The 27685-nt window shown below is 44.4% G+C and overlaps 1 protein-coding gene across 1 annotated transcript; it reads left to right on the top strand.

Moving 5' to 3' along the window:
* Positions 1–1320: 1320 nt before the first annotated feature.
* On the top strand, positions 1321–27685 carry CPN1 (carboxypeptidase N subunit 1). The gene is made up of 9 exons (XM_036438806.2): positions 1321–1638; positions 6683–6879; positions 11469–11624; positions 14037–14219; positions 15735–15846; positions 18999–19138; positions 21250–21349; positions 24439–24557; positions 27411–27685. Exons 1-9 carry the CDS (start codon positions 1416–1418, stop codon positions 27507–27509), a joined length of 1329 nt encoding a protein of 442 aa, XP_036294699.1. The 5' UTR covers positions 1321–1415; the 3' UTR covers positions 27510–27685.

Here is a 27685-nt window from a genome sequence, read left to right as displayed (position 1 = left end):
AAATGCAATCTGTTTGAATCTAAATGCAGCATCTCTTCCCCAGCAGCTCTTCTTGGGAAATGGCACCACCTGTTGCCCAAGTCAAGAACATGGGCGCCATTCTAAAGTCTTCCTTGTCACTCATTCCCCAAAGGCACTCGACCTCTAAGCCTCTGAGCCCACTCAGTTTCCACTCTTGTGGATCCTCATAACCAACTGCCCCACTGTTTTCGGCCTCCACCGCCAGAGCCTCAGTCCCGCTCTCATTCATCCTTACCTGGATCTGACTTCCTGCCTGGGTTCAACCCCCTCCTTTGTACAGGTCACGCTGTAGCCAGCACACAGCCAGTCACAGCCAATCATATCGTGTCAACTCGCCCCCTGATTCCACTGTTCAGATTCTTTATTGGTTCTCCATTCTCCTTAGTTAAGTCCAAACTTCTCTCCCTCATCCAGGCCCTCATGACCTATGTTTATGATCTTTCCAATGACCAGTGATGTTGGACATCTTTAAATGTGCTTATTAGCCATTCATATCTCTACTTTAATGAAATGTCTATTCAAGTCCTGTACTCGTTTGTAAAGTGGGTTGTTTGTTCTAGTATTGTGTTGTAAGAGTTCTTGATGCATTCTGAATATATTGCCAGATATCTGGTTTAAAATGGTTTATTTCCACCCTGTGGCTTATCTTTTCATTTTTCCAGGGGTATCTGTTTAAATATTTTGGGGGAGGAAAGGGACAAGACGGAGCTGTGTTTCAGAAAGATGGCCTGGCCTCAGTGTGTGCGATGGACGGAAAGGGACAGAGAGCTCCCTTTTATTGATCTTCTTTAAACTTCAACAGGCAGCAGCTGAGCGGCAACCTATGAACCAGGAGGTTACCGTTGGATTCCCAGTCAGGGCACATGCCCAGATTGCAGGCCCAGTCTCCCCTGAGGGGCATACAGGAGGCAGCTCGTCAGTGATTTGTCTCTCATCATTGATGATTTTTTTTTTTTCTCTCTCTCTCTCTCCCTCTCCCTTCCTCTCTGAAATCAACTTTAAAAATACATTACATTATCACATAGGGAACAAGCATCGCCCACGTTTCCCAAAGCTCTCTGGGAGTCAAAGGGTTATAAGCAGCTATTTATTGAAAGCCAGTTTCCAGTGCAGTTAATCAGTAAGCCAGAATCCGTGGAACTACCGAATCTGGGGGACGTGTAGAAAACCCTTCAAAGGGTTCTCCTGCGTTCCGAGAGGCAAAGAAATGGGGGAGGAGAGGTGATGATCCCAGAGCCACAGGAATAACCTCCAGCTGTGGGCTTCCTCCAGGTGCGGCACGCTGCGTTCCCTGCTGGAAGAGCAGGTCCCGGCCCTGGGATTCTGACGGAAGCAGGCAGGTTTGGGGGAGACGGTGGCTCCCTGCCGGAACCCCTCGGAAGAAGGCCGGCGGGATGTCAGGCCTGCTCTCGGTGCTCCTCCGCCTCTCCCTGCTCCTCCCGTGGGCCGCCCCGGTGACCTTCCGCCACCACCGCTACGATGAGCTGGTGCGGACGCTGTACAAGGTGCACAACGAATGCCCCTACATCACGCGTGTCTACAGCGTGGGGCGCAGCGTGAAGGGGAGGCACCTCTACGTGCTGGAATTCAGCGACTACCCTGGAATCCACGAGCCCTGTAAGCCCTGAGCAGTCCTGGGAGTGTCGAGGGCAGGACCCTTCCTTACAAATCCAGTCGGGGGTTGGGGGGGGGGGGTGGCGGGGGTAGAGCGAGAGGAGAGGTGCTGGACCCCTGCATCTGTCAACTAGCATCTCTCTCTCCTCCAGCCTGTGCTGAGAACTTGTCCCTGCTTTAGCCCTCTGTGGCCTCCGCCTCTAGGGAGCTGCAATCTCCAGTCAGGCTCCAGAGGTGGTTCCTCTTTGTTAGGTTCCAGTTGCTCAGGACCTTCTTCCCTGCTCCCACCCCCCATCCTATCCATTTCCTTTTCTCCCATTGCCCCTCCCTCACCCCTTATTACTCTGTCATCCTCTGTCTATCCAATGCCTCAGGAGACAGAAGCAGAGACAATTAGCCCTTCCAGTTCTGCCAGAAAACTGAGGAGGGTTTAGGGATATTTTGTTGGGGAAGGATGGTGAGCTAGAGTGTGGTGTCCTGGAGAGGGTTTGAGGGCTGGGGTATTAGTTTTATTCATTGCATTATTTGTTGTTGTTGTTGTTGTCAGTTTGTTTCTATTATAAAAGCAAGTGATGTTCGGATTAAAATTAGAAATTAGAGAAGGGAAAGAAACTCAGTCATAACCCCACCACTCACAGATGACATAGCTAACCTACTGATGTATATCCTTCCAGACTTTTTCTATGCAGAGTTAAAACCCCTTGGCACGGTTTATTTTATAAAAGTGGAATCATACTGCAACGGCATTTCTCATCGCCTAGCCTTTTGTGAATGGCATCCATGTCTGTAAATGTAGATCCACATCATCATGTTCGGCTATATAACATTCCATTGCATGGTTGTATCTAATTGTTCATTTATGGATGGGCATTCGCGTCTTTTCTAATTTCTCACTGCTTTACTTCTAACAATGGTGACATTCAAGTTATGTCAGTTCCTCCAAACTGTCCACCTCAATCCTCTCTTCTGCTTCACTTCCACACTCTCTCTCCTAGCCCAAACTTCATCCCAACCTGCCTAAGCCAGTGGTTGGCAAAATACGGCTCGAGAGCCACATGGGGCTCTTTGGCCCCTTGAGTTTTTAACAAAGACCAGTTTAGGAGTACCCTAATTAAGTTAATAACAATATACCTACCTATATAGTTTAAGTTTTAAAAATTTGGCTTTCAAAAGAAATTTCAATCGTACTGTTGATATTTGGCTCTGTTAACCAATGAGTTTGCCGCCCACTGGCCTCTGCAGTTATCCTAGGCTCCCAACGGACCTCCTGACTCCTAACACCACCACTCTTTGAGCCTTCTGTTTAACATCGAGATGCCAGAATAATTTCCCTAAATGCTGATCCAATCATCTCACCCTCTGCTTACAGGCCTTCAATGACAGCTGCACACCAGGTGGATTCTGTCCGTGACGCTTCAGAATATCACATGGCCAATGGGTAGGGGGGAGGGTGGTGGGATGTGGCTAACAGAAGGCCAGAGTGAATGATTAAGTGCAGATAAGGGCCTTGCTTGGAAGCCTCACGTACACAGCAAGCACCTGCTGTGACTCGTGCCGTGTGTTCACTGTGGAGCCTGTGGGTGCAAATGGACGTGGCAGAGTTAGCCCCTTCTTGCTCCATGCCCTCCTCCGCATGCCACCTCCACTTTCTAGCATTCAAGCCTTCCTTCAGGCTTTTTCATTTCAGCCCTTCTTTCCTCTGAGACCTGCAACTTAGCTTTTCATCCACTTGTTCCTTTCATTTATTCATTATTCATTCTGCAAATATTACGTTACTACTATAAGTAAGCACGTTTGTAAATTCTGAATATACAACAGAATAAAATGAAGACACTGCCCTCAGGGCCTTAATTCTAGCTGGGTAAGACTGGCAATAGATGGGTAACTATGTAAATATATACTGTATTGTATTGGATAAAAATAAGTGCTCTAGAAAAAAAAAACCAGGAAAGAGATAGAGAATGTTATTCAGTACTATGGACAGAGTAGGGGAGAGGTCAGTGCTATGTAGAAAAAGCTTCTCTGTCAAGGTGATATTTCAGTATGTCCTCAAACTGATACTGGGAAGGAAAGCACCAGAGGCAGGGAGAGAGCAGGAGCTGGGCACAGGTGAAGAACAGCAAGGAGGCCCTGCAGCTGCAGCGGAGTGGACATTGGGAGAGCAAGAGGCAGGTCGGAGCAGGAAGGTCAGGGCAGCCGAACAGGAGGAGACTGGGTAGGGCCTTACAGGCTTTTGTAAAGATTTTGGCTTTTCCTTTTCCTTTGAGCGAAGCCAGAAGCCACTGGAGGGTTTGAAGCAGAAGCCTGGCATGGTCTGACTTAAAAACGTAAAGATCACTCAGAGCAGTTACCTGTTTGGGCAAATAAAGTTTCTTTGAAACACAGCCTTGCCTAGTTTTCGTATGTTCTAGGACTGCAGGAGTTGAGTAGCTGTGACACAGACTATATAGCTCACAGATTCAAAGTATTTTCTATCTGGCTCTTTATAATAAAAGTTTGCAGACCTTTGACTCAGGGGAATGCACTTTAATGGGCCTGGGCAGAGGCAAGGAGTTCAAGTAGGAGATTTAGTGTAATAATCCAGATGTGATTAAACCAAAATGACAGCAGTGGTTGTTGTAAGTGGTCGTATTCCACATGCTCTATTGAAAGTAGAGATAAGAGAATGTGACAGTGAGCACCTACGAAGTGCAAAGCACTCTATTAGTTTCTACAGGTCAGTCGTTGCCCACTTTTAGATTTCAAAGAAGTTAAAAAAAAATTTTTTTTAAATATATTTTGTTGCTGAAACCGGTTTGGCTCAGTGGTAGAGCATAAGTCTGCGGATTGAAAGGTCCCGGGTTCAATTCCAGACAAGGGCATGTATATTGGTTGCGGGCACATCCCCGGTAGGGGGTGTGCAAGAGGCAGCTGGTTGATGTTTCTCATCGACGCTTCTAGCTCTTTATCCCTCTCTCCTCCTCTCTGTAAAAAAATCAATAAAATATATTTAAATATATATATATATATATATATATAATATTTTTTAATTGATTTTTTTTACAGAGAGGAAGGGAGAGGGATTGAGAGTTAGAAACATCAATGAGAGAGAAACATTGATCAGCTGCCTCCTGCACACCCCCCACTGGGATGTGCCTGCAACCAAGGTACATGCCCTTGACCGGAATCAAACCCGGGACCCTTCAGTCCACAGGCCGACGCTCTATCCACTGAGCCAAACTGATTTTGGCAGAAGTTAAAATTTTAAAAAAATAAATAAGAGAGGTTGGAGGAGACTAAAATATATTTTACAAATTTTATTTTACTGAACAAGGATGTTGAAGATACTACCTATCATCTGCTATCACCATCCTTCTTAAAAGAAGGGATATTTTAATACTAAGAAAAGTAAGAAAGACATAATCTAAGATTTAAAAAATGCACCAAGATTAAAGACTACACGTTATGGAAAATTTACTACATGATCCTTGTGAGTTATAGACATTTGGAGGGGAAAGACTGCTGTAGGTACACTAAGATAAATGCCCTAAAATATTTGTTTAAATGTATATATATTGGAAAGGCCAGGTCCAGTAAAGAAAATAAGACCTATGCAAAATTAGGTAAAAACTTAGAGTAGAAAGTGGTAAGCACCATAACAGGGAAGTTCAACCCTAGCTGGTTTGGCTGTGTATAGTGTTGGCCTGTGGACTCAAAAGTCCAGGGTTCAATTCCAGCCAAGGGCACATACCCGGGTTGTGGGCTCAGTCCCCAGTAGGGGGCATGCAGGAGGCAGCCAGTCAATGATTCCATCTCATCATTGATGTTTCTAACTCTCTCTTCCTCTCCCTTCCTCTCTGAAATCAATAATATATATATTGATTTATTGATATATATATATATATATATATATATATATATATATATATTTTTTTTTTTTTTTTTTTTAAAGGGAAGTTCAGCAGTGAGTTCACTTCCTAGATGACTTCCCAGAGCCTACAAGGATGTTGAGGGGGGACTGGAAATATAGAGATGAAGAGGTCCAGAATCAGAAAATTCACAGACAGGAAGATGGGTGGAAGCGAAAGCATGGAGGGAGGAAGATAAATCAGTTGGCCAGAACTTTTCTCCTTCCTCTAAAAAGGGGCAGGAGTTGCTTTCTTTAACCGGTTCTAGAGGTTCTTTTCCTGACCTCCGTTCTGGCTTTCTTTGAGCAGTTAACGTAGCCAATGAGAAGATTAGGGAATGAGACTTGGGTAGATTCCTTCCCACTCTGTGCCTCAAAACACAACATTCTCGGATGTTAAACGAGATTTTCGTTTCCTAAGTACCAGGAAAATTAAGTGTTCAACCAAGATGATTAGACGGTAATAGTATAACCTAGAGCAGTGGCTGGCAAACTGTGGCTCTTTGGCCTCCTGAGTTTTTAGCAAAGGCCAGCTTAGGAGTATCTTAATTAAGTTAATAACAGTGTACCTACCTATATAGTTTAAGTTGAAAACATTTGGCTCTCAAAAGAAATGTCAATCATTGTACTGTTGATATTTGGCTCTTTTGTCTAATGAGTTTGCCGACCACTGACCTAGAGAGCATTTCATGTGAGCAGGTCTTGGGAAAACACCGCCCTGACCCTAAAAGACTTGTCTCTGAGAAGCAGCGAGCTGCTGTCAGTGCTCCCTGGACTTTCTCTCAGACTAACTAGCTAGGTGACTTCAGACAAGTGACTTAGCCTCATGCCTCCCCAGGGCCCTCATCCTGAGGCTAACAACGACCCCTCTCCAAGGTTTCTGTGAAGATTAGCAGTGTGAGCACAGAGGTCTGGTACACAGTAGGGAGTCAATGCATGGCAGTCCTTATTGTCCCTGGCATGGGTTCTTGTAGCGTTCGGGACTGCCATTTGTTGGGAAGGGGCTTGGGGATTGCAGGGAAAGACCCACCGGAAGCATGAGCTTTTCTCTGACTCGCTGATGAAACAGAGGGAAGAGGTCCCTTGGCAAAGTTAGGCATCCAGGGCACTGCAAACGTTCCCCTTCTTTGATCGTCCCACGTGTCTCTCTCTCGCTTGCAGTGGAGCCCGAAGTCAAGTACGTGGGGAACATGCACGGCAACGAGGTGCTGGGCCGCGAGCTGCTGCTGCAGCTGGCAGAGTTCCTGTGCGAGGAGTTCCGGAACGCCAACCCGCGCATCCTGCGGCTGGTCCAGGACACACGCATCCACATCATGCCGTCCATGAACCCGGACGGCTACGAGGTGGCGGCTGCCCAGGTACCGCGCTGTGCAAGGAACAAAGCCATCGTCAGGGACAGAGTAAAAGCCAGTAGACACTGTGTCCTCTCAGGGCCACTACGTCATAGAGAGAGAAAATAAATATAAGGAAGTATGAAGATTTGGGTTCACGGCTATAACACCCTCTGCAATGATGTGGGCTCTCTGAATTTCAGTTCCCTCAACACCTTTCCAGTTGATGTCCTGTTTTTTATATAGATATTAAGAGGGAGAGAGAGGTAAACATCAGTGATGAGAGAGAATCATGATTGGCTGCCTCCTGCAAGCCCCTCGTTGGGGATGGAGCCTGCGACCCGGGCATGTGCCCCTGACCGTGACCTCCTGGTTCATAGATCGATGCTCAGCCACTGGGCCACGCAGGCCCAGCTGACCTCCTGGCTTTATTGGGAAGGTCAATGAGGCAATATTTGTGAGGACACTTTGTAAACGGGAAAATAGTGTGCAGGCATGAGGGATATTGCAAAACAGACCTCCTTCCCTGGACTTCTAGCTTCGAACCCTAAATGCTCTGCTTCCTCCTTCAAGACACATTTGCATGCTGGGGGAGGGGGGGACGGGGGGACTGAAGAGGGAGGCGATGGCAGAGATCAAGCTTTTCTCAGAGCTGTGAAGTAAGGAGTTAATTTTAGATTCATCATACTTCATTTCTGTAGATATTTTTTCCTCTATTAGTGTAGTATTCAGCTTTTTAATTCTTTTTTTTTTTTTTTTTTAAATATATTTTACTACTGGCTTGATCCCCAGTAGGGGGAGTGCAGGAGGCAACCAATCAATGATTCCATCTCATCATTGATGTTTCTATCTCTCTCTTCCTCTCCCTTCCTTTCTGAAATCAATTAAAAATATTTTTTAAAAAGCCAGCTTTCGGTAAGGCAGAATAATGCCCCCCAACTCCCTCAAAGATGCCCAAGTCCTCATCCCAGGAACCTGTGAACATGCTATGTTACGTGGCAAGGGGGGATAAAGTTGCAGATGGAATAAAGGTTGCTCAACAATTGGCCTTACTATCCTGGGTCATTTGGGTGGGCCCAGTGTCATCAACCACCAGTCCTTCGGGTGTGGGAGGAGGAGGCAGAAGGCCAGAGTCAGAGATTGGAAGATGTGAAGGCCAAAGGAGGGATCGGGTGGCCTTGGGATGCTGGGACAGCTTCCCCGAGCGCCTGCGGAGGACACAGCCCTGCTTTTAGTCCTGTAGACCCATTGCAGTCTTCTCTCCAAGACTCCACATGTAATGAACTTGTGCTATTTGAAGCCACTAAGTCGGTGACATGTTGTTACAGCGATAATAGGAAACTGATCTACCACCAGCCCTGTTTATGGGAACCTTCTGTTAAGAGGATTCCTTACCGGCCTGCTTAGCCAATGGCCCTGTGTGAGCAGTAATACTGAGAGGTCAATTAACATAGCTGTTAATAGGAACAGGTAAGAGCTCGTTGATACTAATAGAAAAATCGTGAAAAACCCTGAGAGGCATAAGAAAAAAATCATGATCTCAAGAAGTGAAAAGCCAAACTCCAAACTGAAAAATCAGATAAGTTTTTTCATTGGATAAAATTGATGTAGGAAGTGTAAGAGAACTTCAAAAAACATTATGTTCTCAATGAGATCTAAGGATAAACTATAAGCAGAATGCCATGAAAATGAAGAAATTTGTGAACAGTAGATTTCTTGGAAAGATAGGAGACTGGTAGTACCTTTGAGCGTTTTTAGCTGCCCAGCGCTGAACCATTCACCTTCTAGGAACAGCCACCGCATGGGGCTCTACTCTCTCAGTCAGCAGGGCTCAGTGGACACTGACACTATTCCCCTTCTCCAAGGCCACCCAAAACATTACCTGGAATTTATTTTAATAAACATCTGCCTCCCCACATAAACTGTGAATTCTTGGAATGGTAAAATAATGTCTTACTATCTTTCCCCAGTGTCTATCAGAGATGGATTTAAATAAGTGTTGGTTACTACCCTGTTTTCCCAAAAATAAGACAGTGTCTTATATTAATTTTTTCTCCCAAAGTTGCGCTAGATCTTATTTTCAGGGGATGTCTTATCTTTCCATGCGCTAGGTCTTATTTTCGGAGGATGCCTTATTTTCAGGGAAACACGGTAGATGGATGGATAGATGGATGAATAAATGAATGAATACATGACCAAATAAGTGATAAAATCTGTAGTGTAAGCATGAGGTTGATATTACTCAGAAGAAAGATAAGCAAGTATACTAACTTTTAAAAGTGCTGGTGGCCGAAACTGGTTTGGCTCAATGGATGGAGTGTCGGCTTGGGGACTGAAGGAACCGGGTTCAATTCCGGTCAAGGGCATGTACCTTGGTTGCGGGCATATCCCCGGTAGGGAGTGTGCAAGAGGCCACTGATCGATGACTCTCTCTCATCGATGTTTCTAACTCTCTATCTCTCTCCCTTCCTCTCTGTACAAAATCAATAAAATATATTTTAAAAAAATAAAAAATAAATAAAAGTGATGGTGGGGTTTTCATGCCGCAGCCAATTTGAAAAAGTTTAGCTATTTCTGCAAAAGTTAAATATAGACTTACCTTAAGACCCAGCAGTTCCACTAGGTATCTGCCCAAGAGAAATGAAAACATAGATCCACACAAAGAATTGTACATGAGTGTTCATAGCAGCATTATCCGTGATAGCCCCAAAGTGAAAACAACCCGAATGTCCATGTACTGGCTGAAAAAGTATCCCCCCAAATTCATGTCTACCTGGAACCTGTAAATGTGATCTAATTTGAAAACTAGAAGCCCAGCGCACGAAATTCATACACAGGAAGGGTCCCTAGGCCTGGCCAGCAATCAGGGCCTATGAGGTTCATCTCGCCCAGTCCCAATTGGGGCCAGACTGGCTGCCGGATGAGGCCTGCCAGATGGGAAGAGGGACCATGGGAGGTTTGCTGGCCAGGGAAGGAACGGGGGGGGGGGGGGGGGGGGGGGGGGGGGGGGGGAGTTGGCTGACAGTGGGAGATTGGTTGTGGGAGCACACTAACCACCAGGGGGCAGCTCCTGCATTAAGCGTCTGCTCCCTGGTGATCAGTGTACATCATAATGACTGGCCAACCATTCATTTAGTTGTAACAGTTGCTTAGGTTTTTATATAAATAGATAAGGATTTTGCATATGTAATCACATTAAGATAAAGTCATACTGGATTAGGGTGGACCCTAAATCAAATATGCCCGTTGTTCTTATAAGAAGAAAGAAATTTGCCTGGCTGGTGTTGCTCAGTGGTTGAGCATTGACATATGTACCCCATGCTCCAAGAGGTAACCTGGATTCCAGGTCAGAGCACATGCCCTGTCTGGGGCTCAATCCCCAGTAGGGGAGGTACAGGAGGTGGCCAATCCATGTTTTTCTCTCTCATCAATGTTACTTTTTCTCTCTTCCTTCTTTCTCTCCCCTCCTCTCTCTTTCTCTCTCTAAAAAAAGATCAATAAAAACATTTTTTTAAAAGAAGAAATTTATACAGAGACACAAACAGATGGAAGCAGGAATTGGAGTGATTCATCTACAGGCTAGGGAACAGCAGGGATTGCTAGCAGCTACCAGAAGCTAGAAGAGACAAAGAAGGATCATCCACTGAACCTTTAGCAAGCATGGCTAGATTTCAAATTCTTAGCCTCCAGAATTGTGGGAGAACAAATTTCTGTTGTTATAAGTCACCTAATTTGTGATCATTTGTTATGGCAGCCCCAGACAACTAATACAGTCTATTAGCTGGTGAATGGGTAAACAAAATGTGTTAAATATAATGCAGCTATCCTATATAATAAAAGCATAGTATGCAAATTGTCCCCTCAATCAGCCAGGAGTTTGTCCGGGAGTTCAACCAGGGGGTGGGGCTGTCTGGGGGAAGGAAGGGAGGCCCCGGCGGCAGCCAGCAGCCATAGGGACCCTACCAGTGCAGAATTTCGTGCACTGGACCTCTAGTTCACCAATAAAAGGGAATGAAGTACTAATACATGCTGCAACATGAAGGAACCTAGTGAAAAAAGCCAAACACATATGTGAAATGTCCAGAAAAGGCAAATCTACAAGAGTTGGAGTGAAAATGCAGAGTGACTATAAAAGGCATGAGGTGTTTTTCTGTTTTTATTTTTTATAATTTATTGATTTTTTACAGAGAGGAAGAGAGAAGGATAGAGAGTTTGAAACATCGATGAGAAAGAAGCATCAATCAGCTGCCTCTTGCACACCCCCTACTGGGGATGTGCCTGAAACCAAGGTACATGCCCTGGTCCAGAATTGAACCTGGGACCTTTCAATCCGCAGGCCGACGCTCTATCCACTGAGCCAAACTGGTTTTGGCCATGAGGTGTTTTTCTTAGGGTAATAAGAATGTTCTCAAATTAGATTGCAGTGATGGTTGTATACTCTGTCAACATCCTAAAATTAATTGAATTGTATACCTCAAATGGCTGACTTTTATGGTACATAAATTTTATCTCAGTAAAACTGTTTTTTTGTTTGTTTTGTTTTTAAGTAGGAGGTTCTTCAAATATAGGATTCAGTCTGAAACCTTCATTTTCCCCCTCTTCATTTTCCCAACTAGGGCCCAGAAGCTTCTGGATATCTGCTTGGCAGAAACAATGCAAATGGAGTGGACCTGAACCGCAACTTCCCCGACCTCAATATGTACATCTATTACAATGACAAGTACGGAGGCCCCAACCACCACTTGCCCCTTCCAGACAACTGGGAGAGCCAGGTATGGGAAGAAATTTACATACAGAAGCAGGTAAATCAACATCTGGAAGTTCTAGAAATCTTCACATCAACTACAGAGGCAAAAACTAGGCATCAACTCAACTCCATGTTCATGTGCCCAGAGTAATAATAACTGCCTCTTTGTATTTATTCCCTCCCCCAGCATAGGGACCTCCGAGGGGCACCTGCTCACAAAATGTTTGATGTGAGTGGCCATGGCAGTGAGGGAAGTGAAAGCAGTATCATACAGTTGCACAGAATTTTATAAAATTATTTCGGTTGACCATTGCAGCACTGTGTGGCGAGTGCCTCTAGTGCCTCTAACAGTGTTATCCATCTCTGTTTTATAGATGCTACGCTTATAGAAAAAAATAATTTAAATTCACGCAGCTATAATTGATGGAATCAGATTTAAAACCCAGGCCTCCCCACTCCTCATCCAACATTCTTTCCACTGCACTGTACTGTTGACACAGCACTCTGGCTTTCTATAGAGAAATCTCTCTTACATGTGGACTGTGTGCTCATCAACAATGAGCTATACAGCCCTGACTGGTTTGACTCAGTGGATAGAGTGTCGGCCTGCAGACTGACGGGTCCCAGGTTCAATTCCAGTCAAGGCCATGTACCTTGGTTGCAGGCACATCCCCAATGGAGGGTGTACAGGAGGCAGCTGTTGATGTTTCTAACTCTCTATTCCTCTCTGTGAAAAAATCAATAAAATATATTTGAAAAAAAATACACAATGAGCTATAGAAAGAAATTCGGAGTCTTGACCTTATGCATAGTTTTCCTCTTTCCTTTCTATATGAGCATTGGCTACTTTACTGCGCTCTCATTTTCCTGCTCTCCAGTCAGAGGTGGTGGTGGTCCCAACCTTTCTCCCCAAGAGGCCTATCACATCACCTCTGGTGATATAAACAGTTTCATCCTCCTTGTGGGCCTGCTCCTGAGACACATTAGCACCACATAACCCTAAGCACATCCATCCTGAGAGGAGGAAAGACAGTGAAGATGGAAATTATTTACTTGTATTATAAGTCCCAGTGGCTTTCCTTGGAATACCATCCCTCATGAGCACTATAATATGTGATCAGTAGGGTGGGATTTTACTTCTTAGCCAAGTCTGGCCCATATTACACTATTCTAATCCATGAAATGGGGGTATGACCATGTCAACATCACAGTAGATGTGTTAGGCGAAGGAGGAGGTTGGAAACCATTACTGTAAACCAGCGTTTTCCACATTTATTTACCAGAGCCCTGCATTTCTGCCAAGGTGTCTCAGAAGCCACGGAAGCAGTGGGGAAATGGGAGGACGCTTCCCAGGGGGGCAGAGAGAGGTCAAGCTTGATGCATTTATTACAAGTGACGAGCCTACTTTGACTCATTGTTACCACACAAAGTCCATAATTTACATTCGTGCTCACTCTTCATGTGCTACATTCTATGGCTTTGGCCACACACATCCTGACATGTGTCATACACAATGATGTCACTGCCCTAAATGCTCTCTTTTTTATCTGTTTTATATATTAGGATTCCATATAAGATTTCATTTTGAAAAAGGGTTCCATCAATTAATTTTTAAGATAATATTCTTTTAATTATTGTTATTTAGAGGGATGGGGGAGAGAGAGAGAGAAAGAGAGAGAGAAACATTGATGTGTTGTCCACTTACTTATGCATTTATTGGTTGCTTCTTATGTGTGCCCTAATCAGAGGTTGAACCTGCAACCTTGGTGTATGAGACAACACTCTAACCAACTGAGCTACCTGACTAGGGCCATCCACTTAATTTTTTACTTATTTATTTATTTTTTAATATATTTCTATTGATTTTTTTTACAGAGAGGGATAGAGAGTTAGAACATCAATGAGAGAGAACCATTGGCCGAAACCGGTTTGGCTCAGTGGTAGAGCATCGTCCTGCGGACTGAAAGGTCCTGGGTTCGATTCCGGTCAAGGGCATGTACCTTGGTTGTGGGCACATCCCCGGTAGGGGGTGTGCAAGAGGCAACTGGTCGATGTTTCTCTGTCATCGACATTTCTGGCTCTATCTCTCTCCCTTCCTCTCTGTAAAAAAAAAAAAAAAAAAAAAAAAAAAAGAGAGAGAGAGAGAGAACCATTGATCAGCTGCCTCTTGCACACCCCCTACTGGGGATGTGCCCACAACCAAGGTACATGCCCTTGACCGGAATCAAACCTGGGACCCTTCAATCTGCAGGCCGACACTCTATCCACTGAGCCAAACTGGCTTCAGCTCCACTTTGTTTTTTAAAACCATCATGAAAAAGGTAAAAGTTTCCCCACCTATACTTCTCATACCAGTAGGACCTGTCTTATTTGGACATGCTATCTCCTCAGGCCACTCACTGACAAACTTATTCAGATGTCTCTCATCTCTCCTCAGGTGGAACCTGAGACTCGAGCCATAATCCAGTGGATACAATCCTTCAACTTTGTCCTTTCAGCCAATCTCCATGGAGGGGCAGTGGTGGCCAATTACCCGTATGACAAGTCCCTGGAGCATCGGTTCCGGGGTTACCGCCGCACTGCCAACACCCCCACGCCCGATGACAAGCTGTTCCAGAAGGTATGCAGAACGGCGGCTTGTCCAGCTGGGAACTTGGGGCTCAGGAGAGTAACCCAGGCCAAGTCAGGAACACAGGACCCTGTGAGGTACAGACCACAGAAAAGATAGCTGGCAGCACTGCTTGCTCATTAGGAGCTTACAGCCTAGAAAACTGCATTTTGTTCTGAGTGATGAGCCAAAGTGTCATGAAAAAAGTAAGTATATAGGCAATTTTTATAGTACAATTACCACAATGTAAGAAAAGTACTTAAGCTAATGACAAGCAAGAGATATGCCCAAAGACTAATTATGATGGCGGTGAGTGAGTGGCATTAAGTGTGAATTTTGGGGGCTCTAATTTGCAATTTCATGATAGTAGGGCTATATTAATGAAAAATAGACTATGCACATAGTAAAAAAAATAGCAGTAGAATAAAATTAAGATTATTTTATAGTTAACATATTTTAATAACATAATGTATATAACTTAATAATATTTATTATTACAATTATAACATTAATTATTAATTCATCAATTAATTAATTACATAGAGAATAATATCAGTTTTTGCTTTGCAAAGCAAGTATATCTCATTTTTTTCACTGATAGAAAATAGTAATGGAAGGGAATGAATAGAGATTCTAAATAAATTCCTTTCTTAATACACAATTCACCCTCAAAACAGTTTTTTCCTGATGAAGTCCTATCTTACTTCTTTCTTTTACAAAACTTAGCTAGGAAATACCTAGAAATAGATTAAGGAGTACAAAGTGCAGTTATAAAAATAGTCACAGGGATGTAAAGTACAGCATAGGGAATATAGTCAGTAATCCTATATAATAAAAGTCTAATATGCAAATCAATCAAATGATGGAATGACTGGTCACTATGATGTGCACTGACCACCAGGGGGGCAGACACTCAACACAGGAGTTGCCCCAGCCCACAGGCCCTGACCGGTGGCAATGGCCAGCCAAGGTGGGTGCCAGTGGGGGCTCCTTGATCACCCCGCCAGTCGCCCCAAAATCAGCCCTGATCACCAGCTAGGCCTAGGGACCCAACCCATGTACAAATTCCATGCACCAGGCCTCTAGTATTGCAATAACTATGTATATGTCAGATGAGTACTAGACTTCCTAGGGTGATCACTTCATAAGTTATAGAAATGTCTAATCATTATGTTGTACATCTAAAATATATTATATGTCAACTGTAATTGAAAAATAAATTTTAAAATAGAAAAATAATTTTTAAAAAATAAATTGTACACTTAGAAGGGGACTTATACATCATCTAGTGCCACCCCTCACTTTACACTTGGAGAAATTTAGTCCCAAGATAGTGGAAAAATCAGATTTCAGGTTGCTTAACTATAATCCACTGCACACACATACCATCTCTATCTTGGCTGGTATTTTCTTTCACTAAAGCAAATAATCAGTAGTTTATACCTAGGTTTTACACATCTTCTAAGTATGAACATCGCAATGTGAGGGGGAAACACTCAAGTTCATTTCTGCCCACTGTCCCTACAGCTGGCCAAGGTCTACTCCTATGCACATGGATGGATGCACCATGGCTGGAACTGTGGGGATTACTTCCCGGATGGCATCACCAATGGGGCTTCCTGGTATTCTCTCAGCAAGGGTAAGGGGAGGCCTGGTTACAGCAGTGCTTCAAGCTGAAGTAGGGTGAGATTAATTTCTCCTTCTGATTTACCTTTTTTATAAAATCCTCACCTGAGGATATTTTTTCCATTGATCTTTAGAGAAAGTGGAGGGAGAGGGAGAGAGGGAACGGGGGAGAGGGGGAGAGGGGGAAGGAAAGGGAAAAGGAGAGGGAGAGGGAGAGGGAGAGGGAGAGGGAGAGAGACAGGAGAAATATAAATGTGTGAGAGACACATCAACTGATCCCCTTCTGCACGCACCCCAATTGGGGCCTGGTATCAAACCTGCAGTGAAGGTAATTGCCCTTGACTGGGAATCGAATCTGAGACCCTTTGATCTTTAGACCAACGTTCTAACCACTGAGAAAACTGGCCAGGGCTATCTTTTTTCTTCTTCTTCTTCTTCTTCTTCTTCTTCTTCTTCTTCTTCTTCTTCTTCTTCTTCTCAGAGAAGTGACAGGAATGCTATAGAATCTTGCATTGGGGATACAGATCTAAAAATGGCAACATCTTAAGTTAGCATTAATGGCATTTTGTTTATTAAAATGAAGGCAGGGACACCTTGTGGCCTTTTTATTTTATTTGTTTGTTTGTTTATTTGTTTTTTAAAATATATTTTATTGAATTTTTACAGAGAGGAAAGGAGAGGGATAGAAAGCTAGAAACATCAATGAGAGAGAAACATCGACCAGCTGCCTCCTGCACACCCCCTACTGGGGATGTGCCCGCAACCAATGTACATGCCCTTGACCGGAATCGAACCTGGGACCTTTCAGTCCACAGACCGACGCTCTATCCACTGAGCCAAACCGGTCTTGGCCTTGTGGCCTTTTTAAAACTGGTGGTTTACACAGAATACTGGGGCATAGGAGGGAAATAATATAGTCAAGTGGTTAAAGTGTGGGCTTCAACAGCACATTGGGTTGAAACCCAGCTTGCCCATTTACCAGTTATGTGGCTTCAGGCTAACCTCTTAACCTCTCTGAGCTTTGGTTTCCTTATCTGTACTTTAAGAATAACAATATTGCCGAGACCGGTTTGGACCAGTGGATAGAGCGTCAGCCTGTGGACTGAAAAGGTCCCAGGTTCGATTTCAGTCAGAAGCATGTACCTTGGTTGCAGGCACATCCCCAGTAGGGGGCATGCAAGAGGTAGCTGATCGATGATGCTTTCTCATCGATGTTTCTAACTCTCTATCCCTCTCGCTTCCTCTCTGTAAAAAAAAAAAAAAAAAATCAATAATATATATATATTTTTTTAAAAAAGAATAACAATATTTTCCCCATAATTTTGATATGAGTATTAGATAGAGTAATGCTCATAAAGCATTTGGAAATACCTGGCTTACAAATGTTGGGCTTTTTCTAACTCGCATAGAGATATGCCTCACATAGCAACAGGTGAGGAGAGGAGCTGGCCTGGGCACACACATTGCCTCTGGTATATGCTCGGTACCCTCCCTTCCCATCTCCCAGGATCAGGAGTCTGCTTGGACATTGGCCACTGATAATGCAGCAGACACTTCCGGCCAGCGGCTCTGTCTCTACACCCGGGGCCTTCTCCATCGCAGGGAGTTGAGACAGAACCTCTGTAGATGAGCCTTCGGTAGGTAAGGAACCTAAGGGTAGGGAAGAGGCTGAAGCAAGAAGCTGGGACCTTTGAGGAGTCACATGTCAGCGGTTGTCTTTAGGGAACCTCTCAAGTCTGGCCTGGTTGGAGCCTAGGTAGCAGAATGCTCACTGGTGAAAACTAAGCTGATAGTTGGTCCTGCGGAGAGTGGGGAGGAGGAAGGTTGGGGAGGCGCCATGTACTGGCAAAGTGGCTGAAAACTCACTTGAATACAGAGCAAGAAGATTTTGTTGAACTTTACATTCTTTAGTTTGCATTAGGAAAGCAATAGATTATTTTCCCTCAAAAAATAAAATATCAAGTATACCTTTTCAATTATACTTGTTCTTCCCTTCCTATCCTTTGGGAAAGCATTGAGAATCATGGCCCCAAATTAAGCTGGCACCATTTCAAGATTATCAATTTCATTAAAACAATTGTTCCAACAGTGTGGCCTCTGGACCAGCCTCATCAGCATCCCTTGGTACTTGTTAGAAATGCAAATTGAATTTGCATACCTACTGAACCAGCAATCTGTATTCGACTGGAAGATGCAGCCTTATTCTAATTCTGAGAGAGAAGTGATGGAACGCGGTATAGTTGTTCTTCAGCTTCCTATAACAGCTGCTTGCACACAGTAGCTCAGAGAGGAGGTGAAAGTTGCTATCATTTTGTTAGGGTATATAAATATACACTGAAAACAATTACAGAACAAATAAAGTACAAGATAATGTCAAATGCTGTGAATATGTGGTGAATCACTAAATAATCAATGAGTTTTCTATATACGCTTCTATCAGTTGCCAGGATTTTAAAACTAAATTTTAGGATTTCCATCTTAAATTGGCAAATGAGATGTAGGAGTTTTCTTATGTCCCCACACAGTAGGGGGTCTGTTTTCCAGCAGAGTATAAATGTATAATTTTTAACTCAAAGAAATTTGTGGTATAAACACCATTCTAATCATCAGAAACATATTTTAAAATAATTCAACTGAATAATACAGAAGGTAGAAACCAGCCAGCTTTGATGGAGGGAAAATACAGCAGCTTTTTCAGGGTTGTTTTCCAGGTAACTGTTTTCCAGGTTCGGGCTGTGTTCTTAGGTAGGAGGAGGAATGTGAAAGCAAGGAATTTGTCTCACTTCTAACCTCCCTACGATGGAGGGCATCGTAGTCCAAAGAGGAAACCTGGCCCCAGAAAGCAATACATGTGCCTACTGTAATGCTAAGGCACAGCCAGTAAGCAGACTTTGGACATGCTAGGAGAGGCAAGAAATGAATTTAAGTCATTGAATGCAAAAGGAGTTGAGGGCAGAGGTGACAAATGGGCACCTACGAAGAGAGAAAATGGAACAATAAAAAGGCATGTGGATGGGAAAGGGGGGAAGGTTTTAGAGGAGGAAGTGAATATCAAGAGGAAGAGTAGAAAATAACGAGGTGTGTGGAGAGATTGGGGTTAGAGCTGGAATTGCCCATCGGGTGGGAAGCTGGTGGTTCCCATCTGCCCTTTGCTCTTTCCCCTAGGAATGCAAGACTTCAATTATCTCCACACCAACTGCTTCGAGATCACGCTGGAACTGAGCTGTGACAAATTTCCCCGCCAAGAGGAACTGCCGCGCGAGTGGCTGGGTAACCGGGAAGCCCTCATCCAGTTCTTGGAGCAGGTAACACTGAACTCTTTAATTTTATGGTTATGGAAAAAGAAGGTTTTTCCAGCGGCAGCAAGATTCTCTGTGTGGCTCAAGGCTCACTTTTGCTCTGACTCATCCATATATCTGGGCTTCTTCTACCAATGAAATGTATCCATTCAACATGACTGAGCAGAACTATCCATCAGGAACTAGACTCTATGCTGGGGATTGTGCATATAAAGCCACAAACACCCCTGTTCGTATGGAGTTTATATTCTAGCGAGAAGAGATAGACAGACAATAAGCAGAATATAACATGCCAAATGCTAGGAAGAGGCCTTCCTGAGGAGGTGACATTTAGACAGACTTAAAGGAGGTAAGGGAGAGAACCATGCACATGTCTAGAGAAAAGGGGGTTCCTTGGTGCGGACACAAAAGTAACTGCAAGGCCAACAACAGCACTAAACACCAGTCACTAGGGAAATGCACATCAAACCCACAGGGAGATACCACCTCACACCCAGTAGGACGGCTGCTTTAGAAAACAAACAAACAAACGATGACAGAAAATAGCAAATGGCAAGGATGTGAAGAAATTGGAACCCTTGTATATTGCTGGTAGAGATGTAAAATGGTGCAGCCGCTATGAAAAACAGTGCTACTGTTCCTCAAAACAATTAAAAATAGAACTACCATAGGAGCCAACAATCTGCTTCCAGGTAGATATCAAAAAACAACAACAAACAAACGAACACAAAACAAAACAAAACAAAAAACTGGAAGCAGATCTTAAAGAGAGATTTGTTCATAGCAGCAGTATCCATGAGAGCCAAGAGGTGGAAACAATCCAAGTGGTCAATGAGAGAAAAACGGATAAACAAAATATGGTATATACATAAAACGGAATATTATCCTGCCTTAAAAAGAAGGAAATTCTGGCTGTAGCCAAGTTTGGCTCGGTGAAGCGTCCTGGGTTGGATTCCTGTCAAGGGCATGTTGCAGGTTCCTTCCTGGCCTTGGTCGGGCTACAAGGAGGCAACCAATCAATGTGTCTCTCTCACATTGATGTTTCTCTCTCTCTCTCTGTCTCTCCCTCTCCTTTCCACTCTCTCTAAAAATGGAAAAATATTGTCAGATGAGGCTTAACCAAAAGAAAAAAAGAAGAAGGGAATTCTGCCACATGCTACAACATAAATAAACACTGTGGACTTTACGCCAAGTGAAATAAGCCAATCACAAAAAGACAAATGCCTTATAATTTCACGAATATGACATATCAAGAGTAGTCAAACCCTAGCTGGTTTGGTTCAGTGGATAGAGCATCGGCCTTAGGGCTGAAGGGTCCTGGGTTTGATTCTGCTCCAGGGCACATGCCTGGGTTGTAGCCCAATCCCCAGTAGAGGGTATGCAGGAGGCAGCCGATCAATGATTCACTCTCATCTCTCTCTCTCTCTCCCTTCCACTCTGAAATTAATAAAAATATGTGTGTGTGTGTGTGTGTGTGTGTGTGTGTTTTTAAAGAGTAGTCAATTTCATAGACAGAAAGTAGAATGGTAGTTGCCTGGGTCTAGAGAGAGAAGGAGATGGGTCTGGTTTAGTGGGTATAGAGTTTCAGTTTTACAGGATGAAAAAGATCTGGAGATTGCTTGCACAACAATGTGAATGCATTTAACACTACTGAACTCTACACTTAAAATGGTTAAAATAAGAAATTGTATGTTGCCTGTATTTTATCACAATTTAAATTTTTATTAATTAAAAAAAATACAAAGCCAGAAACACTATTGTGGCTGGAATAATCACAAGAGGAGGGGGGAAGGTAGCAGGAGATGAGACCGGTCAGCTACCTGGGGCTGTGGCTTTAGAGACCATCGTAAGAACCTCAGCTGCTGCTCTGAGCTGGGTTTGAGTATGACACGATTTCGACTTAAAATATAATGGGCTTGTTCTGATTGCTCTATTTAAAAGACATTATCTGGTGTAAGGAGAGGGGACAGAGAGCCCAGGTTACTAGGTTAATCTTTGTGAGTTAAATGCAAAAGTGTATGAGACAGGGCTGGGGGGACTCTAAAACACTGTACAATGTTTTATGATCATAGTTATACCATAAGTTTTGTTTGTGTGTGTGTGTGTTTTTTTTATAGGTACACCAAGGCATCAAGGGAATGGTGCTTGATGAGAATAATAATTATCTCCCTAATGCTGTCATATCTGTCAGTGGGATTAACCATGATGTCACCCCAGGTAGGTGGCTACTCCCTAGTGGGGTGAGAAGGAAACTTTCCCTCTTCTTCTGCATAATCAGGAGGCCAAACTGTAAGCCAGCGAGACTCACAGGGACATCAAGGCCATTGGGGGCCAGGGACTGGAGGAGGGAAAGGCAATAGAAATGGGAACAGTGAATTAAGAGGCAAGGACCAGGAAAATGCCAATGTCACATCTCTCTCAGCATCAGGAGCCACTTCCTCCTATCACTGTGTTAGGCGTGTTTTCTGGGTTTGCAGCTATTAATAGCTCTCATACTGGTGTGAAAGGGCTAGAAAAGGAAAGGACTGAAAACCGGATGCTTAGTCTTGTCCCTGACCCGAGCAGGTCACTACACCTCCATTCAGGACAGAGCTAGCAAAATGCATCCTATAGACCTGGTGCAGGGCGAGACTGACAGAGCCTCCTACGTGGTACAGAACGTCTCATGCACCATGGTGTTGCAAACTGCACCAGCCCCATTGGATCATGCACAGCTTGTAGCGGTTTTTGTTTTGTTTTGTTTTGTTTTTAAAACAACACAGTGGCTACCAATGGTTAGGGGCAAGTGAGACCTGCCTGCCTCTCACAGCCTCAATACCAGCAAAGCTCGGCCACATCTACCACACCAAGCAGACACCTTACTGCTCAGACAGTTTGTTGAAACTGGATGAAATCTCAGCTTTAAGGAGATTACTCTTGTTCTCTAAGACATCCCAACATACCTTCCATGAAAGGCTCTTTCGAGACAAAGGCATGTGAAACCCTAAAGGCGGGATTCTGTAGCCTCATAGGGAAGCATCTGACTGGGACCAGGACTGTTAAGAGATCAAACCCGCAGTATCCCTAAGAGCTTCAGGGCTTGCTAGACTCATACCTTATTCACGCCAAGGGTGGAGAATGCCTCTGAAGCATTCTAGCCAATCGACAGATATTGAATACCTCTGATGTCACCAGTAAGGGCCCGTTTCCAGTATCCATTATGCTGAACTAATAACTTGCTACTTTTTACCTTAGGGGACGGTGGTGACTAGCAACTAACTCATTGCTAGCATTCATTATCCTACTTAGCAAAGCATCTAGTGTTGATTAGAGATAAAGAGAGTTGAAGCCCTCATCATAGCTGCATCTGGAATTGGGCCTTTCTTTTTTCCCTTTTTTCTTTTTAAGTAAAATGAGGATTTCTTGACCGATGTTATGGTTGTGCGTAGCAGGGAAAGAACAGGATAGATGGACCAACTGGAAAGGAAGAAAACGAGGCTGATTTTGGTGCTCCCAGCAGGAGGGCCCGTGGACTTCCTTTTGGACGAAATCTGTCAAATTATCCGTGGTGAAGGGTGTCTTGATCTGTGGGTTTTTAATTCAGTATTCTTTATATATATATACATATATATATATATATATATATATATATATATATATATAAAATCATGTTGGTTCTGAGTGTATGACTGTTTATATGCAAACACGGTTTAATTTTTATTGGAATTGGGCCTTTCTGATACAGTCCTCGCCGCCACACCTGGATGGGAGCCCTTGGTTAAGAAAATGATAGCCCTGGGGTATGACTTAAACTGTCTAACATAAGCACAGTAAAATACTGCTTTTACTAAGGTATTGTAAAGTAAATTGCAGACATTTAACAGGGGGTAGAAAAGAGACTTTCTCGCTATTTAGGGACTGTCTCATTCTTAATTGCACTTATTTCAATTATTCATTGCTGTACACTTAAAAAGAAATTTAAAGGCATGATCACAATTGGTTCAAAAGCAACGTGAGGTCATTAGCCAAATTGCTACACCCTTGCCATAGACAGGCCTTTTTAAAAAAAAATTTTTTTAAAATATATTTTATTGATTTTCTTCAGAGAGGAAGAGAGAGGGATAGAGAGTCAGAAACATCGATGAGAGAGAAACATTGATCAGCTGCCTCCTGCACACACCCCCCCCCACCACCACTGGGGATGTGCCCGCAACCAAGGCACATGCCCCTGACCGGAATCGAACCTGAGACCCCTCAGTCCACAGGTCAACACTCCATCCACTGAGCCAAACCGGTTTTGGCCAGGCCTTCCTTCTGAATTTTATTTTTCTCTTTTAGAGATGATGGCAGATGTATTGAAAATAGGATTCTCAAAGTCAGACCTTCAGTGGTCATTCCGTCCAGCCCTCCCACTCGATGTAAGGTGATTGTAGGCGTACAACACCGCGGAGACGCTGGCTGTCCGTCCCAGGCCCCCACCCCGTGAGGCCGGCCGTGCACCGCACAGCTGTGGTGCTTCTCCAGCGCCCTCCTCAGTGTCCGCCTCAGGCCTCACAGCTTCCTAGCGCAGCTCGCTTTCTTTGTGGGAGCTCCGTGGGTCCCAGCCGTCTTTGCTTCTGCCTAGCTACATCTTCCTCCCAGCGGCTTAGCCCCAAACTCCCCATGCTTGTTTCTTCAGGCACACACTTCTTCACTGTGGCTTTTCCGGTATTGAAACGGAGGTCCCGTCCCGTGTGTTCTCTCTCTTTTTTTTTTTTTAAATATATTTTATTGATATTTTACAGAGAGGAGGAAAGAGGGATAGAGAGCTAGAAACGTCGATGAGAGAGAAACATCAACCAGCTGCCTCTTGCACACCCCCTACCGGGGATGTGCCCGCAACCAAAGTACATGCCCTTGACCAGAATCGAACCCGGGACCTTTCAGTCCACAGACCGACGCTCTACCACTGAGCCAAACCGGTTTCGGCGCGTGCCTTCTCTTTACCAAGCAAAACCATTCACAGATATTCAAGCTTTCTCCCAGGGACCCTTTCCTGGGCATGCGTTTTTAAAAACACGGGGTCTAGAGTTAAACACCGTATTCACAGGGCAGAGCACTGGGAAACTCCCGTTTCTCAGGAGCTGAGGCCCATGCTCCTATGAGGTAAACCAGCCTATGATTGTTGTAGATCTTAGGTAACCAGTTTCGTTACACCATTAAGAAAAAGCAAGCTTATGGCTAAAACCCTCAGATCTTTTTTTGTTTTTTGTTTGTTTGTTTGTTTGTTTTCATTTAAAGACCCTATACCTGGGGCAGTTTCTATATAACTATCCTTGTAACTTTAGGTGCTCACGGTGATTACTTCCGGCTGCTGCTTCCAGGCACCTACACTGTCACTGCCACGGCACCGGGGTGTGACCCAAAGACCGTGTCTGTGGTCGTGGGTCCCGGGGAACCAACGCGGGTGAGTGAGGCTGGCTTTTGCAGAATGCGTCACTTATCCAGAGTCACAAACAGCCAATTGCATGGTTCTACTCTTTGCTAATCTTTCCTCTTTCCCCATTTAAAAAAAAAAAAAATCTCATTGCTCTCCTTTGCTAATTTTTCTCCTATCCCTTTGCTATTATATCCTTCCCCGCTTCCTTTGGACTTTTCTTTTTCCTCTGTTTAACATAGCACACTAGTTAAAAGCGCTGTCTGCTTCTAAATCCAGCTCATTTGTCCACTGACTGTAGACAGATCAGCCAATCGCTCTCATCCTCAGCATCTCCGTCCATAAACTGGTGACAATAGCACCGCCTTCACAAGAGACTGAAATGAGAACCTGCCTATAAAGCATGCAGTGCAGTGACCGACACATGGAAAGTACCCGGCAAATGTTAGTTCACAGGGTCCGGGAGGCCTGGCCCAGATACACGGGTTCCCAGGGGTTGCATTCTTCTGTGCCATCAGCAAGGACTACCACCAGATGGCACTCTGCCCCCTTCTGGTGCCCCGTGTGCCCAGACCCCCTTCCTTCCCACTGCGCCTCAGCAAGAAAAGAAACAGCTGACATTCAGCTTTCCGTGGCATGTTTTACATGAGAAGTGAAGAATTTTCATCTATAAGCCCAAATCTTTTGAGCTCTAGTCCTATTAGATTAGGGTCTTAACGATAAAGAGACTCCGTGATCACTCCCATCTCCTGCATGTTGTGAATGACTTCGATGCAGAGGCAGGAAGCAGAGTAACTCTTCCTTCCACTGTAGCCTGTTCCCCGGTCCCAATCTCCCTTTTCTTCTTACGATAACCTCTGCTCCTCATCTACCCTAAAATCAAATGGCAGTTAGGCAGCTGTATGCATGTGTCTTGCAATAAAGCAAGTCTATTAGTTATGTTTATATGCATGCATTCAAGTCCTTCCGTTGATCTCTTACCCCTCCCCCAACCATCTCCTAACCAGTGGACACAAGACACTGGGGGAGAGAGGAGGGGCATGTGTGGGGACAGGAGTTGGGGGGGGAGGGGGTAGGTGAGGCCGCAGGGAGGTCAATGGGGAAAAAAAGGAGACATATGTACTACTATTTGTAATACTACAATAAAATAAAATTTTCGCCCTAACCGGTTGGGCTCAGTGGATAGAGTGTTGGCCTGCGAACTCAAGGGTCCCGGGTTCGATTCCGGTCAGGGGCATGTACCTTGGTTGTGGGCACATACCCAGTATGCAGGAGGCAGCTGAATCAGTGTTTCTCTCTCATCGATGTTTCTGACTCTATCCCTCACCTTTCCTCTCTGTAAAAAAATCAATAAAATATATATTTTTAAAAATAAAATAAAATAAAAATTTCAAAAAAAATAAATAAATAAAGCAAGTCTATTCAGGGCCAAATACAACCAACTAAAAATCTTGAGTGACATGCTCTGCTTCAAAATATTTCAACTCCGGTGTCATATGGCCTTTAAATAAATTAACATAAGCCATTAATATATTGTCTTTTGAATGCAGTTCCCAGATACCATAACAACTAAGAACCCATTTATTGGTCTCAGTAGAGTCTTCCCATTCTAAAGCGGAGAACCACTTGGCTGGGGGGGAGGGGAAGATCCTTAACTAGATGGTTTTCATGTTACCATGGAGACCCTCTCAGATACCTCCCGGAGTCCAAGGTTCTCCCCTCTGCTTTCCCACAGCCTTCTGGATGTCATGTTTCTTTCATTTCCCTCTTCCTTTCCTCGTTTTGTTGTTTCTTGTTTCACTTCTAAATTCCTGTATTACCATAGTGCCATTGGTCCTGACTTCCCTGACTTTGGGGAAGTAGCAGAAAAGCTGGCTGTGGATTTTTGTGAAAGGGGCAAGACATAATCTCCTGGAGAGCCCTCTTAGTCACAAGTGTTTCAACTGTCAGCTGGCTTCAGCAGCTCCAACTGTCCTGAGGATGCCTCAGGGAAGGGTGGTTAGAACCCTGAGCCACTCCCTCTCCCTGTGCTTCCTGGGATGGTTCTCCAGCTCCCGCACAGCCAGGATACCCCAGATAGTTGGTCAATACCATCATGATATCCGTGTATACAGCCAGCAGGCAAGTTTCCAGGTATTACTGGAAATTATGCATTAATTAATTTAAGAATCCATACTATGCCGAAACCGGTTTGGCTCAGTGGATATAGAGCATTGGCTTGTGGACTGAAGGATCCTGGGTTTGATTCCTGTCAAGGACATGCACCTTGAGTGCAGGCACATCCCCAGTGGGGGATGTACAGGAGGCAGCTGATTGGTGATTCTCTCTCATCAATGTTTCTGACTCTCTGTCCCTCTCTCTTCCTCTCTGTAAAAAATCAATAATATATATATATATAGAATCCATACTAACAACCTATCTCTTTTCTCCTCTCTGTGTTTCTCAACGATGACGGCAGAAAGTTGAGTTCTAAGGATCTGAAGCGAGTGCATGCCTGAGCACGCCGCCTGTGACTCGCACAGTCCGAGGAACAGGGGTTATTATGACACCTTCCGTCTTAGTTCTTGTCCTAGGCCACAGTATTGGTTTGAGTTGCAGGTATAGTTTTGTTTTTGTTTTTTTTCCCAAATACAGATAAAGTGAATGAATATGAAGTTCATCCAGATACACCTTATGTGCCACCTTAGGCAGCACTTTGGGGGAATAGTAGCCAAGCCAATCCGACACCACCAGTGCTGCTGTGGGTCGTTGCTGTGATAATTCTCCTTAGTGACCCCCTGCACCTGTGGTGAAACCGGGTCCAGTTGGGGAGCCCAATTGCAATATTAGGAAGTCCCCAAACGGCCTCCTCACCTCTCTGAGCGGCCTCTTCTTTTCTTCCAGGTTGACTTCCAACTCACGAGAAGCATCCTTAAGGGAACCGAGTCCCCAGCGCAGCACCGGGAGGCAGACTCTCACCAAAGCAAGTCCAGCCCCGGGTAGCCCCGGGGGGAGAGAGACAGAGGCGGCTGCGGCCCAGTCCCTGCCGGGAAGCTGCCACGGCTCCCAGCCGCCCAGGAAGCACTTCAGAAAGGCTCTGGTCCTGCTCTCGGATCGCGTGAAGCGTTCTTTCTATTTTATTATCTGAGACATATTTAAGTATAAATATATTCAGAACA

Source organism: Pipistrellus kuhlii, unplaced genomic scaffold (assembly GCF_014108245.1).
Source record: "Pipistrellus kuhlii isolate mPipKuh1 unplaced genomic scaffold, mPipKuh1.p scaffold_m20_p_15, whole genome shotgun sequence".
Lineage (NCBI taxonomy): Eukaryota > Metazoa > Chordata > Mammalia > Chiroptera > Vespertilionidae > Pipistrellus > Pipistrellus kuhlii.
This window is presented reverse-complemented; position numbering and strand designations above follow the sequence as displayed.